The sequence below is a fragment of the Chiroxiphia lanceolata genome, chromosome 12 (genome assembly GCF_009829145.1).
Source record: "Chiroxiphia lanceolata isolate bChiLan1 chromosome 12, bChiLan1.pri, whole genome shotgun sequence".
Lineage (NCBI taxonomy): Eukaryota > Metazoa > Chordata > Aves > Passeriformes > Pipridae > Chiroxiphia > Chiroxiphia lanceolata.
The window spans coordinates 13555517-13571500 of record NC_045648.1 but is presented as its reverse complement, the minus strand read 5'-3'; the positions used below and the strand labels follow the sequence as shown (position 1 = coordinate 13571500).

Genomic DNA, 15984 nt, shown 5'->3' with positions numbered 1-15984 from the left:
GGTGGAAATAACATTGTTTTTCAGATGGTAGGGGCTAACTGAGGGACTTTATTTTTAAACAGGTTTTTCTATATAAAGATAATTCTCTTTGAAACCTCTTGTGTTATATAAGAGCAGGAGAGAGGAATGGTATTCAATATTGTGCTGCTTCTACATGTCAAGTGTTAAGGATACCTAAAAGTAAGATTTTAAAAACATATTTTTCTCAAAGACATTTGAATTTTTTTGTGGGACTTAGATTTTTTTTTTTTTTTTGCCTTTCTTCCACATCCCATTATTCTTCCTTTTCTCCTCAATCAAGTGTTAATGAGGAATTCAGTTAAAAAAAAGAAAATGCAGCGAGGATAAACAGACCTCAGAGGCTCCTCATTCAGCTCAGCAGGGCACTAGACCTTAGCTATCCTTCATTTCCCAGCGAAGATGATCAGTTCTGGGTGAGCACTTTCAAAGGGCGCAGGGTTTTTGAAGGTGCTGGGCAGGATGATGGATTGTGGTGTCTGTCATCCCGTGTCCTGCGGAAATGCAGCGGGGGGCTGCGCCGGGCAACTTGTGAAGGGAGGGAGAGGCAGCGACACTCAGCCAGCTGGAAGCCTCCTGGTTCTGTGGGATCTGTTCAAGGGCCTGCTGAATAGTGCTCGAGCTCAAGTGTTTTCTAAGAATAACTGGGAAAAATCATTTTTTAATAACAGACTCCAAAGCATAATCCCAGGGAGATGTTAAAGGTGTCTCGATGACTTCTTCTTTTAAATTCTGGCTTTGTTTTTGCACACTAATATATTTATTCCTCCCACAGATTAAGAGGCCTGGGAATATATATGTCTCTGCTTTTCTGAGAGGGACTTGTAATATTCCTAAACAAGTCACTGTAACTTAATTTTTGTGTATTCAAATCACTTGGGACTTTTGAAATATTTTTAATATTTATCCTTTTAGTTGGGCTCAGTGTTTTTAAATGCACCTTTATTTTTTGAAAATTTTTAAGAGATTGCAATTATTTACATATAACATCTTAAAATCTTTCTGAATTTTGAATATTGAAAATCCATATTTTCTTTTGTGACATTTGATTATTCTGTGTGTTTGTGTCCATCTCCTTATTTTCTCTGATTGTAATCTGTGGTCAAAGAACAACTGATGTTAAAGTGCTATTGTAAAGTGAAAAAACCTTCAAAGCAAATGGGAATTTTACTCTTGTTTAAAAAAAGCACTTTTTTTTTTTACATTTTGTTATTTACATTTTCTGCTTGTGATGTTAAAATCTATTCAAAAAATGGGAATGGACTCCTCTTGCCTATTCTACCATTAGTGTCAAATACCTCAGAGAAATACTTCAATCCAAATTTAAGACCTCCCTTTTTTACAGCTATATATAGATTTTGGTAAAATAATATTTAAAAAAATAAACACAGATAGAAATGTAAACTCTACCTAGTGATATCACATTTATAGCTGATGTGGGTAACTACAGCAGAAAAAGATTTTCTAATTCGGATTAAAAAGATTTTAGAAAAGGCATTATTAGGAAACTGCCACCTTTACAGAAACATCAGATGGTATTGCTGGTGCAGTGACTGCAGAGGGAGCCACCGATCTGATGGAAACAACAGTCCTATTCTTGGCGAAGAAATGTCAAGGATTTGTGTTCCTGTTTATTTAATGAGAGGCCATGTCAAATCTCAGCTAAAATGAGAACAAGAAGAGCTTATTTTGAGAAGGGTTAATACTGTGGTAATTTAGAGCAAGGAAAAAAGAAATAAAAAAGATCAGCACACATATAATGTCTGAACCTTCTGAAAGTCTTAATAGAAAGAAATAGGTCCTTGTCAATAGAAGAGGAGAATGTCCTGATAGCTGTGTCAGTGCTGGGGTGAAGTTTAGCTCAACCCCAAAGAACTCGTATGAGCTCGTAGCAAACGCTGCCCTCTCGCAGATCGTGGTTGTATGGAAGGGATTGGTTGCAAACACGCTTGTGAGGGAGCAGTTTGCAGAGCAGCCGAGCAGCCATCCTGCTGCTCTGCACTCCCAGCCACCTGTTGTACCCCACACCACATCTCCACTTACAGAAAGCTCCAGGCCCCTTTCTAACTCATTGCTCTGTAGCAATTTTCCACTTGGATCAAGGCCAGCGTATCATTAACACAACCAAGAGAAGCAGCAAACTGCAATGTGGCTGCCCAAAGACATGGCCAGAGAAAGGGAAATGGGGAGGTCCTTTAAGCTGGGAACAGTGACCTTCCAAGAATGCCAGAACCAGCTTTCAAGAAACATATGGAGGCAGAATTTGCTAGTCAAAGCATTATTAGCAATCCCTGTTTTTTCACAGTTTATCTCCTCTCAAAGCCTGGAACCAAAACATTTCCCATTTCTTTGCTGAGTCCTGTCTTCTTGCCTTTGCTTTGATTGCCCTGCTTCATTACATCCTGCTTATCCAGAAACAAATGTTGGTTTCTATGGACCTCCTGCTGTTTGTTTCAACAAATCTTTAATAAAAGACTGAAAGAACTTCAATATGTTGAATCATTAAATCTAGCTCTGTAGCTGTGAAGGTGTAACTTTGTTACAGATAGAAATGTGACACATCCTACTCCTACTGATTGCTGTTTGGGCTATTGGAAGTCTGGGCAAAAATGCAGGGGAATTCACAGGGCTGGAGAAAAGACGGGCTTCCAGGCATCCAGCCCGTCCATCAGTCTGCTGATTGTAGCAGATAAGTTTTGAAACGAACTTGTAGGAGAATCAAGTTGTTTCACTATCTGTAGAAATCTGAAAAACTTTTTTTTCCCCTCCTTCTTCTGGAGGCTAATTATTCCTTTTCTTTTTGTGCAGATCCTAGAAGAAAGTATCATGTAAGGCTGCTGGCATACAACAGTATGGAAGAAGGTTATCAGGCAGACCAAACAGTCAGTACTCCTGGATGTGTCTGTAAGTGTTGTAGATGCATGAAGAATGTGTTAAGAGCTGAGCTGTTTCAAGGTCCCATCAGCTCTGTGTTTTTAACCTATAAATAATCAATTAATTCAGTGTAAAACAGAGAACCAGAAAGATCATATCTGTGACAAATACTATCCTAATCATCCTGCAACTGAGATAGTTTCCTGTGTTTGTGAAGTGCAGTTGAAGAAACAAGATAGGCCAAGCGCATTTCCCTCCCCTGTTGGACACTCTGCATCATCTGACAGTGACTGTCATGTATCCTATGAGATATTTATGTCTCTCTCTCATCTCTGTTGTTTTGACTTTGTTTTTGACTAAACAAGTGGGACTGCCCAAATAATATGTGACATGTGTTGGGTTAGCAGGGATCTTTAATAGCTTGAACCAGACTCCTGGGTCTGAATACCAGGTAGTGCTGGGTAAGGGGAGATTTGAACCTAAACTGTGGGCTCAGGCCTCTTAACGTTATCCAGTAAATAATTCCTGCTGCTTTTTTGTTTCAAACAGCTGTCCGTGATCGCATGGTGCCACCTCCACCGCCTCCTCACCACCTCTATGCCAAAGCAAACACTTCATCTTCCATCTACCTCCACTGGGGGAAACCTGCCTTTACATCTGCACAGCTCATCAACTACACAGTGCGCTGCAACCCCGTGGGGCTGCAGAACGCGTCCCTGGTGCTCTACCTCCAAACGTAAGTGCTCCTGGTGAGCCTTGATGTGCCAATTCCACATCCTTCCCACTCAGATTCTACTCTTCCTGCCCTCTTTTAACTGTCTTTTACCTGTAACAACTTTTATCTCCCATAGAGGACTGACTGTGTGTTTTGCCCCGTGGCTGCTTGTTCAGTTTCTTGGATTTTGCAAGATGTGTTCATGGAACAGCTTAATTCTCTACCGGAGATCCTTACCTTGGGTCACTGGGCTAGCTCTTGTTTTTTTAATGGCTTTTTAGCTGTCTAGGTTGAATTTCATTTTAAGTTCTTCAGCCAAACAAGAGAGAATACCTATTTTATGGGTAGTTTGTCTGGGTAAAGGTGGGACTTAGTCCAGTGTCTGATTTTAAGACTGGAAATGAGAATTTTTGAGGGATTGAGCATTTTATTGTGGGAATGCCATGTTCCTGAGGGTGTGGGACCCTGCCAGGGGAAAGCTGAGTAGGATTGCTTGCTTTTCAGAGAAGCAGTGCCTGAGCCACAGAATGGCAGAACAGGGAAAAAAGTCTTCCTAGTCTTGGTGTTCTGGTGGTTTGGGAGCAGAAGACTTTGTTCCATGTGACTGCCCATGCTGGGGGCCTGTTGAGGGAATCCGTATGTGTGTAGCTGCCTTAAAACTTCGTTTTACTCGAGCCTCTAAATAAGAAATATGCTGTCTTAAAGGATAGTTCCGATCCTAATATTCAAGATATTCTCTTCCGAGAACACTTCTCCTGCTGTAGAACTCCTGACTTAACGATTAGACACAGTATAATCACCATGTAAAGTTCTTAGTGTGCAATATGGAGCATAGCAAGGACTGCTGCTTTTTGTGATAGGATGAGACTATTGCAAATAGTGGTGACTGACTTTGCACCATGGAAGATGAAACTACTAAATGAGATTTAATAAAGCAGGATCTGTAGAGTAACACCATTTCAAATTGAGATTTAATCTTGACTGAGGTATTATCACCCGAAATTAACACTGGCATATATGAAAGATTTCTCTCCGCCCCTAGAATTAAAATAAAGTGAAATATCTACAATTAACTTTGTGAATAAATAGTAAACTGCAATATTATAATTAATATAATCAATTAAGCAAAAAATAAATTACTAAATGCGGCTACAAGGTGAGTAGGGAACATTCATATTCCACAGAGATCCCCTAAATGTGGGAGATGATAGAGGCCATAAGTGGAAGGGGATATTGCACATGCAGCCTGTGGCTGTCTGTGAACTGAGAAGCAAATCCAGGAGCCAACATCATGTGCCTTGTCAGCTGTGATGCTGGTTGCAGTTTGTGTTACTCCAGCTGAAAACACAGTGTTCTATGGACAAATGTGGAAAGAGCTGAGTTTGGGATAACTGCTGGTGATCCAGCCAGTAGTATTCTTGGACTTGCTTGTGCATCAGCTGTTCGAAGAACCTTTATAAAAAGTTGAGCTCAAGTCAACTGTTAGCAGGCATAACACCCTCCTGAGAGCTCCAGGGTTAGTACAAGTACGCTTCAGGTGGGCAGCACAGACGGACCACGTGTCTGGACTTGAACTGGTTTGTCCTTTATTGAGCTGACAGTGAGAATCTACTCATGTGACCAAGAGATACCATCTGAGTTTGGGATCTTCAAGTCAACTGCTACTGTTAAATTTATTTTTTTCCTTCATCTATACAGGTCAGAGACTCATATGTTAGTTCAAGGTCTTGAGCCAAAAACTATGTATGAATTTGCAGTTCGATTGCATGTGGACCAGCTCTCCAGTCCCTGGAGTCCTGTAGTCTACCACACTACCCTCCCAGAAGGTAAGGAACCAGGAGAGGACCATGTGGTTCTAAAAAGAAAGATCTGTAAACCAAATGGCCTGACAAATTGCTTATTAATCTTCAGCTGTCTGTAGGAGAGAGAAATCCTTTCCTTTGAGATACAGATAGTGCTCTTCTTGGTAAGAGCTAGAAGAATGCTGTCAGGAAAATCCTTGGTTTGGAACTGTGAAATTCTTTTTCAAAATCCACCTTAAATCAGCGATGATTTTCATATAAAGTGGGATATGCTTTCACCATTAGCAACTGCTGAATAGAACTAACTTGAATAAAAACTTTAAAATATATATTGAAGAGGTAGGGCTGATTCATAGGTATTATGGAAACGTATTTTAAGCCCTAGAAGTTTTGGAAACTGTAGGAATACTACACATCTACTACTCTAGCAGCTGGTTTGCTTTGCTGTCAGCTTGGAAGGGGAAAATCCAAAACTTTGGTTTCATATTCTCAGCAATGCAATGTTTGAGATACACCTGTTCACAGGGTAAGGAAGTGGGGGTTTATCAGTAACTGTTTCCTTCTGGAGTTGAAGGAAAAAATATGAAATTTGCTTTTCCAGAATCTCATCTATTGACCAGAGTCAGAGTCAGAGTCAACAGGATGTCTCCCGAGGAGCAGCATGTGTTTGTTTGTATGTGGTTTCTGGGATGTAGCAGTGGCCATTAGGTCTGCACATCAGTTTCTTTCTGAGCAATTTAATTGCATGTAAATTGGGTTAGCCTAATAGCATTGTGTTACTGTTCTCACAGCACCATCTGGCCCTCCAGTAGGAGTGAAGGTGACTTTGATAGAAGATAATACTGCTTTGGTTTCCTGGAAGCCACCTGATGGTCCTGAAACAGTTGTTACACGATACACTATCCTCTATGCATCCAGGAAGTCTTGGATTGCTGGGGAATGGCAAGTGTTGCACAGAGAAGGTAAACTGAAATCACAAACCTATGAACTGAACAAACAATGATGCTACTTATAATATGCTTTGTTACTTTCAGCTCCCTTGGACTATAGTAAGAAATAAATTCATATATAGGTGTTCACATAAAAGTTCTAATTAGTTTAGAATAATTACCATGGGAAAATGCATTAAAACTCAGTTCATACTGAGAAGGTGAGGGGAGAAGGGCTGTCTGTGCTGCTTTGGAGCTCAGTGTGGGAACCAGAAGGTCTCGTAAATCCAATTACATCCATCTTAGTTCTGTTGTAACCATGATTGTGATGGTTTCATTTTGTAAATGCACTCTTTCAAATCTGATGCCTGGCTCTCCAGAAATAAATGTATAAATGTAGCTGTGTGGGTTTATATATATCTGTCGATCACTGCCAATCCAGTTAGCTCAGTTTGCTTAATGAACTTTCCCCTACTCCCAGTAAATTGCTCTGCAAATTCAATTTAACTCTCTGGCTCTATTCTACTGCTGAGCTCCAGCTAGCTAATTTAGCAGTACCTCGGGTATGGTGACATGAACTGCAGTCACATCTCTGTGATTAGATGGAGAGATAGGATAAATTTTTGTAGGCACTTTTGACAATAATACTATGATTTGAAGAGCTGCATTAAAAAGAGATTTCTACTTTAACCAGAAAAGAAAAAAAAAAGCATTTATCGTTCGGTTGATCTTCAGAATAAACAGAGGCAGTTCAGAATAGATAATGTTCTAATGATGTCTTAAATCAGAGAGGGAAGCTCAGTGTTACAGAGTAAAGTCATGTGCTTGAGCAGCCCATTTAAGAGGATGGCTCTGTAAGAGTTACTATTTTGTTGTTCTGTGTTGTTACCTGGCTGAAAGCTTAGTTGTCAGCAGAGAGTGAGGCTTTAAATCTTCTGTGGAGAAAATTCCAAAACCTTAATGAGTATGCTGTCACAGAGGACAATTTGCTTCATCATCATCGAGAGTGAACTGTTTTGGTTCAGAGCTGGTGAGTGTCCTGCTCCCGAGGAGAGCAGAGAAGACCAACAGCCATTTTGAAAGGTGGCTTTGTCTTTGCTGGAGCAGAATGTATTTGTCAGGCTGGCCCCAAATAGAATGGTCACCTGTGAAGAATGACAGGGTAATGAGTATTAATCTTTAACAAAATTTGTAAAAAATAGCTAGTCTCTGAAATACCAATCAGGTGTAATTATAGGGGGAGGATTGAGCCCATGTTTTTTCACTATTAAAATTGTTCAAAGAAACAATAATATAAATAAAGGTGTCCCACTTAACTGTTGGAAGAAACAGTGAGGTAAGCTTGTCAAATTAGAGGATGAATTTACCATTAATTTTTACTCGGTAAAAAACCCAGCGGATTTAAATTCACAGAGAGCTTACATTTGAAGAATAAATCTTGTCATTCTGGTGATGATACACTGTATTTGCTGCATGCAGCAAAGTGGCTGAATTGCTTTCAGATATATCCTTCAGCTCAGCCATGCCTGAACATCATCTCTGATAGTATTTCACCAGAGATTTGGGATGAGGGGATGGCAATAACAGTAAACATTTTCATGTGTTCCCATACTGAAAGAGCTGGAGAGAATGAGCAAATGGAGAGCTGTAAATCTCAGTGTATTACTATGTCCGTCAATGTTAGAGTCACAAATTTTGTATTTTGACAGATATATTAGGGTTTGAGGCACGGCATGGAATTCAGATATCTTGACATTAGGACAATCTGTTATGCTCTTAATTATAGGCAAAAAAGTCTGTGAAAGAAAACTAGTATGTAGAGGTAAAATGGGACAAATACTGTGATAGTCCTGTGACAGTACTTTCATAGGTAATTTGAGATAGAAGCAGGATTTGGGTTTTTTAATGCATTTATTCTGGTAAGCTCAGCTAACCCCATGCAATATATAGAGCATTGTTTTGTCTTGATGCTAAACCTGTTCTGCAGAAGATTTGTGAAATCTTGACCCCATTTCAGTCTCATACCTCCAGAAACATCCCCCTTAAATAAAAAAATAAATCAACCCTGCCATCAATTTAAAAGCCAGAACCCTCTAATTTACTGAGCTTGGGTTAGGCATGGTAAAACCAAAAAAACGTAACTGCAGTTTGGTGCTGATTCATAATGGAAATTATCTTCCAGCCACCTCCCCCCCTTCCCTAGTTTTCTTCAAGTGGATTAGAAGTTACAGCCTTTACACACTTGGTGTGCAGTAAATCAGTACAAAGTGCTCACTTGCTACAGCCACGCAGCAGATTTGAAAGGAGTTGGTGGGAAAGAGCCTGTAATATTGAAATGTGACCTTTCACCCTTGCTGGTGCTAAATATTACAGCTCCTTTGGCTACAGATACCTCACATTTTACTTCAAATGCTTTCAGCTAATGGGTTTTTTTCTATGGAAGAGCTGAAATAGCTTTTGAAGTAGCTTCCTTTTTTGCCAAATTTATAATCTTTTCTGTCAACAAAACAGGCTTATATTTTATATAGGCTCCCATGATACTATAAATTCTAGCTTTTCAAACTGACGTAAAAGGTTGAAATTTTGACTTAAGTCTGAGAAAGTGAATGGAATATGTGAAAGAGAACAAGAGAGAGATTTGGTCCTGTAACTGCCACTATTTAGGGAAAGAAAAGCAGTATATTTCCATGGTAGCAAGAAACACAGGCATTTTAGAAATGAACTGGAATTGTAAGCAGTAGTCTGCAGTCCCTGGGCAGGCAAAGCTCTCATTGAGTTTGATAGGAGTTTTGCCTGTCTAAGGACAATGCAAGTGAATCCTATTTATGTTCTTAATCTCTTTTCCTGCCTTCAGGGACTTTAGGAAATGAATCCCTAGCATGTGAAAAAGGCATTTTCTGTAATATTCTTAGTAGCACAGCTCAGATGCACAGTAGTCAAGGAAGCCTACACAGGTCTAAATAGAGCTTAATTTTGTTTTAAAATTGTGGTATAATGTACTCTTGCAAAGCTATCCTGTTCATTAAACCAACTACACCTGAAATTCGATAAAGTGAACCTGAATTCTTTTGTTATGACAATTTGCATTCACATTCATGGTACAGTGGATTGAGGAGAGGCATATACAAGAAAGGTCTATCTTTCTGCTTTTGCTGCCTCAGAGTCTGGTTATGAGCTTGGCTCATCTGCTTATAGATCTGATCACAGCATAAATGCTACCACACCGAAATGCAGCTCATGCCAGATTTAGGATTAGTGTGCTGTGTGTTGTACCCAATACTTGACTCTTGGTTTTGAACTATACTGGAAGTTCACGGTGTGCTGTGTTCAAGCAGGATGGAGAGAAAGGACAGAAGGGACAAGAAGATAAGGCTCAATGTTCATTCTGTTCCTTATATGAGCAGGTTAGAAGGTATCAAAGTCCTCAAACAAGATTTGCAGGTGGTATTGGAAGGAAAGTGTAGGTCCCAGTGTCTAAATCTTGGTCTGTTCCCACAGATTTTGTCTTAACTGGAACTGTCTATCAAATCTTTTTATAGGAGCAATGACCATGGCTTTGCTGGAAAACCTTGTAGCAGGAAACATCTACTTGGTTAAAATAGCAGCCTCCAATGAAGTGGGAGAAGGACCCTTCTCAAATGCAGTGGAATTTGCTGTCCTGCCGAAGGAGACATCAGAATCTAATCAGAGACCCAAACGCTTGGATTCCGGAGATTCCACAAGTCAGTAGCAATGTTTTAATTACTGCTGTCACAAGTACTGGAGCAAAAAGATCCCTGTTTCTTTTAGCTTGTAACTGTGTTTTGGGTAAACCATTCTGGTTTATGTGAGGTACTCCTAACAGTGAAACATTTTCTTGTTCTAAATGAAATGATTTTGGAGTTTTTATCTCAGTTCAACACAGAGCTGGTTTGATGCTCTTGCTCGGAAGTTGGAAGTCTGTCTATCAAATGACAATACATAACTGGTTTGAATTCAGCTTTGCAGCCACTCCTCTATGGCATTTCCTCCAAGTCCTTTATGTCTTGAGATATCCAGTAGCACTGGGCCTCTCCCAAGAGGCATTCCCTTCCTCCCCTCCCACACCAGGACTGCACTGACCAGACTCTTCTCTGTTTGGTCTGTGAGTTTTATTTTCAAAAATGTCAAAATGCATGACAGAGAAGGCCTGGAAATCTCATTAGAAGGGTTTGTCTCTGTGGTTGTGATTGTAACCCTATTAATTTCTTGACAAGGGAGCAGGGGTTAGCTCTTCTTATTTACTGAGCCTTTCTATGTTCTTTTTTGATACAGCTTATTCTGACTATTACCATCTGGACCAGAAATCAATGACTGGCATTGTTGTTGGGGTTTGCATAGCCTTGACCTGCATCCTTATCTGCATCCTGATCTTAATTTATCGAAGTAAAGCCAGGTATGTTTTTGTTCTTGAAGAATGAGCTCTTTTTCAGGGCGCACTCATTTTTGGGATGTGCTTCCTCCTCCAAGAGTGCTAAGTTCTCTGAAGTACTCTGTCTCTTCACCTGTTTCTACTAGCATTGGAAACAAAGCACTTTGTTGGCTCTCCCTACTCTACCTGAGCCCCTTCTCCAATGAAAAGGAGGAAGAACCCACAGAGTGAGTCAGTGGTGGTGCTTTGACAACTAAGTATGAGGCATGTTTCCAAATGCAAACCCCCCTTTGAGTCAGATGAGCATGCTGCTGTCCATCATCTGCTCTTCCTACTTAACCCTCCAGCCTGCCCAGACATGGTTTTGCAAGGCTTTAACTCCCCTGGGTGTTGCTGGACAAAAGAAACTCCGACATAAAGCAGTTTCATGATGCAGTTTCCACAGCAGATCCATGATGCAGTTTCTTTGCAGTGGTGCAAGCCACCATCTGTCTGTCTGTCTGTCTGTCATGAGCTGCTCTAGGGTATAAACTGGCCTAGTGACTGCCCAAAACTCTGGGATCAGAAAAAATATGTTACTTTAAATAATAAATTAAAAACTCTTTAACAGCGTATTTCAGTAACAAGGGCTTTTTAGCATTCATACAGGAAAAATATGTACTGGGAGACAGTCTCTGTGTAGCATGGTAGAAAGGTCTTAATATCATTAGTGGTTACTTCCTCCAAGTAATATTACTAATCATGACAATTCCTGTCTGCTCATAAGCTTGTAGCCTACTGTGTATGATTAACTGGAAGCAGATGTTATTTTTATCACAAGCAATAACATTTAAATTCCATGTGAATTAGAAGTATCATATAACAAAATGTAAATGCCGAGAGTATACCAGCATTACTGGATTAATAGTAGCTTTGAAGTTTATCCTTGATTTTTTTGTATTTTATTCCCGTGGGTCAATTTTTTTCCTGCTTAACATTGTGTAGGAAAACATCTGCTCCTAAGCCAGTGCAGCAAAACACTGACCAGCTGTCACATACCAGCATCTCATTAGCCAGTGCTAATGAGGTGGAGAAGAATACTGAAGGAATTGCAGAGAATGAAGAATCCTTACTGCCAATGATAGTGGGAAACAACTTCATCGATGCTAAGGTACTGTGAGCTTTACTTGCTCCCAAATCAGAAATCTTTCTTTAGAATTCATTCCTATAACATCAGAGTCCTTATCAAATGTAAAATATGTGTACTACAAACCCCCAGGAGGTTTTTTTTTTTAACGGAACAAGCACAAGTTTGGCAATCCAGGCTCAAATTTTCAAGACTTATCTGACAGTTCAGCTAGAGATCTGGTTCAGACTTGTCTTACACTGTACTCTGCAGATTGCAGTGTTTGGCTCTGGCACAGCATCACAGGATAAAAGCTCCACAGACTCGAGGCTGCTCAGTGGCCTCTGTTAGTCCAAGGAGATAAGTGAGGGTCCTTGTCAGCAGCCAGCTCAGCAAGTGCCTGTGCACAATCTAGTCAAGTGTGGCACTAAGCAGCTATTAAAGAAAGTATTATTTTTCTGTATATTTGCTGGAAAGACAATGTTACAGTTTACAAACTCATACTTGATCAAACTATAAATTAGTTTAGATGGCAGAATTTACCAGTGGATGTATACAATCTTAAGCCCAGGAGTCCACTGTGACAAAATCACAGTGGTCTTCCTTTCACATGTAGACATAGTGAATTAAGGCTTGTTCTGTTCACACTGCAAACTTGAATGAAGCTGCTCCCTGAGGATATATGCAAGAGCTGGGGAACGGAAATGGACCCCAGCACAGGCACAGATGCTCTACATGTGAATGGTTAACATCCAAAGCAGTAGAACAAGAGCAGCAGCTGGAATATTTTGCTGTGTGTCTGCAGTATTACAGCTGTTGGGTCTGGAAGGTGGGCTTCTCAGATTTAGTGGATCTGTTCTCGACTTGTCTCGAGCAGATGAGTACCAGACCACAAAAAATGTGACTCAGCACTGAGACTTCATTTGTCTTCATTTTCAGTATGGAGCCAATAGATAGGAATAGAAAAATATTTTCAAATATCTTAGAAATTTACTTTATTAAAATAAATGTCTGCATATTCCTCTGTTGTAGGGAGGATCTGATCTGATTATTAACAGCTATGGGCCTGTGACAAAGACTAACAGCAAGAAGAGGTGGCTGTTCTTCCAAGATACTAAGAAGGTGAAGACTGAGGAGGTAATTGCTCCAGTGGGCAAAGATGCACAATCTTTACTCCTAGACCGTGTGTTTGCAAAGGAAGATATGTAGTTTTCTATTTATGGGAAAGCATAATTAATGGTCTAAGTTTTAATTGGATAGTTTCAGTTATGTTAAGGCTGATGGTGTTCTATCTCATAGCAAAGTCTTATGAATATTTCGTTTTCTGACAGATATTGTCGGGACACTGTAACTCTTTACAGTTGTCAGACACTGCAACTCTCCACAACTAACTGATCACTTTCTTGCCTTTGCCCTTTTATCTGTGAGCAAAAGGATTTCTGTGTACTGGGTCTGTACATCACATGTACTACATCTGCAGAGACTTTGTATAAATATAAATACAAATTAAATACGTATATACAAATAAAAATAATATTAAAGTATAGAGAATCCTCTCCTACCCTGACAGCTAAAACTTCTGTTTGGTGAAGAGAAACAAAAGAGGGAAACTATAGATATACCCAAAGTACTGAGAAAATTGAGAATCTGAGTAGAACTGTCTGGCTGCTGAAATTGTTGCCAATTATCAAACATTTGCTATTTGGTTGAGAAAAATAACAGTTTAGAACTGAAGTGTTCAACCAAGCCTGGAACACTGTAATGCAAATTCACACCTGTGGAGCATGTAACTACTCTTTATTTCATTGTAACTTGTTTTGTGCTCTTGTGTGTTTAAGAAATAGAAAGTCTTGATATCCATGTTGTAAATTCATATTCAAAAGTATTTCCAGAAGCAGTTGTGAATTTCTGATGCCTCTATATGAAAAATATTTGCTATCACCCCAGGAGTAATGCTTAAAGAATATGCATGAGGGGACAGGAGAGAACTCTACCAAATGTGTTTTTAAAATACTGTTCAGGTCTTTGCAGTGAAATAATTTTTGATTACCCATGCATATCTGGAAGGATTATTTCATCTATTATGGAAGAAAAAAGTATGAGCAAGACTTGAGATTGATTCTTCTTAAACTCCTGTAGGAAAGCCCTGGTTGTTGTGAAGCAATGCTGTTAGGAGCACTCTGGTGGAATAGAAGGCAGGAAATGCAGTAAAAATCCAAATTATGGCTCAGCTTTTCAGAGGTTCAACAACCCTTTTCTCTCTCTTTTTGTGTAGCCCCCGAGAAGGTTTGTGCAGGCGGTGTGTCTGTACCAGCCAGGCCCCCCCGTGCTGGTCAGTGAGGACTCCCCCAGCTCTCCGGGCCAGCAGTCCAACTTCCAGGTGCCCTTCAGTATTGCTGCTGACACGGAGCATTCGGCCAACAGCGAGGGAAGCCACGAGACCGGTGACTCTGGAAGGTTTTCTCATGAATCCAACGATGAGATACATCTCTCCTCTGTGACCAGTGCCACCCCTCCCACCACCAGTCCTTTTGTGAGCAGTGACTTGGGTACGAACGCGATGAGCCCAGCCATCAGTGACTGCACAGAGTCTCCCCTGCTGTTTGCTGCTGACCAGACTCCTACCTCACCTCCTCAGATCCACCCTGCAGTGCAGAACTGACATCCTGGGGCCACGCCAGACATTCTGACAGTGTATGTCTGTTCGAAGGACAATGAACAGGGAGCCAAAGTTTTATTGTGGAAAGCCTGACTAACCTAGCAGGTGATCCATATTTCTGTTGAATGTTTGGGGTTTTTTTCTTGCTTTATTTTGATTTGGTTTTTTTTTTTTAAACTCACTCATTTTGAATGTTCAGTGGTCAAAAAATGTGAAAGGAGTGAAGATTTCTGACTAAAGTTAAAAATATGTCACTGGAGCAAAGGGAAGGCTGTTGGCCCTTTTGCTGACTATCTACCTCAGTTTGCCGAGAGGTGAACTCTGAATGACGACTGCTTTACCTCATTTGTGTTCTAGTTGGTCTCAGCTATGGAACTGATGATACTTCCTAGTAGTGTTGTTTTATTTTGAATTTTTTTGGGTTTGGTTTGGTTTTTCCCCCCCCCAGTTGTGTGTAGAATGTGTGTGTGTGTGTGTGTGTGTGTGTGTGTGCATATGTATGTGCTCAGCGATCAGGGAGTTGTATAGGTTGGTGAACAAGATTGTTTAGCTGAAGCTCTGTCTTTGAAAAGAAGGAAACCTCAGAGTATAAAAAGTTAGGATTTCATGTGGTTGACACAGAGTATGTTAAAAACTGGGAAAACTGGAGCTTCCACATGTAGAGCCACATGAAATCTTTTGTACCTCTTGGTTTCTTATAACCCCAGTAAGCCTAGGACAGTGCCTTTCCCCCAGAAACCTGTGCCAGCAACTGCTGACAGGATGTTTGCTATATCCTTAGGGCTCTGGGACATGGTGGATTCCCCACAGTGTGACAAATGTTGCCCCTTTATTCACAGTTAAGGCTAAAAAGCATGGCAAAATGAAGAAGTACTCAGCATTTTCAAACAGTGTGGCTCTGCCTGAGAGTCATGGAAGAGATAATAACGCTGAGTATTCCAGTATCACAGTACTTAGCAATGGTGCCTTGCATTATATATTATGAAATTACTGATTTGCCTTATGCCTTTTTAGTATTCATAAAGTTGCTTTGGAGTACAGAAAGATGCCTTAAATACTTCTTAGATTTTTTAAAGTAAACTGTATCATGAGTTTATTTTTACCCAGATTTGAGTGCTGATAAGCACTGCTAGCATTGTAATATGTCTCAGAGCTGTTGTTAGAATGCAACCCTGCTCCTTGCCTTCACCTAGTGTGCTATTAGCCAGGAATTTTAGCTCAGGGAGTTTACCACATGCCAATCTAAAACTCTTAGTAGGCTACCATGAGAAATGATAAAGCCAGAGCTTTAGTTGAAGAGTCTGTTTAAAGAGGTGAGTACTGCCTCAAACCCATGCAATTCCTGTTTTATACTACCTCCTTTAAAAATTATTCTAGTGTTTTTTGGGTTTTGTTGATGTTGTTTTTTCCTGTACTCAGGGAACAGTTTGTTACTTTTAAGCTGCCTCACAGAAACGTGGAGCAAACTGACAGGGTATCGTTTTGTTTTTTA

General features: G+C 40.2%; 1 protein-coding gene across 1 annotated transcript in view; it reads left to right on the top strand.

Annotated features, from left to right (window-relative positions):
• Positions 1 to 15365, top strand: part of PRTG (protogenin) — a 78386-nt gene extending 63021 nt beyond the window's left edge. The window contains 9 exon segments of the mRNA XM_032700697.1: positions 2827 to 2922; positions 3442 to 3628; positions 5306 to 5433; positions 6201 to 6371; positions 9878 to 10060; positions 10632 to 10752; positions 11713 to 11878; positions 12866 to 12970; positions 14109 to 15365. Of these exon segments, the coding sequence (XP_032556588.1) occupies positions 2827 to 2922; positions 3442 to 3628; positions 5306 to 5433; positions 6201 to 6371; positions 9878 to 10060; positions 10632 to 10752; positions 11713 to 11878; positions 12866 to 12970; positions 14109 to 14495 (1544 nt within the window). The 3' untranslated portion in view covers positions 14496 to 15365.
• The last annotated feature ends 619 nt before the right edge of the window (positions 15366 to 15984 follow it).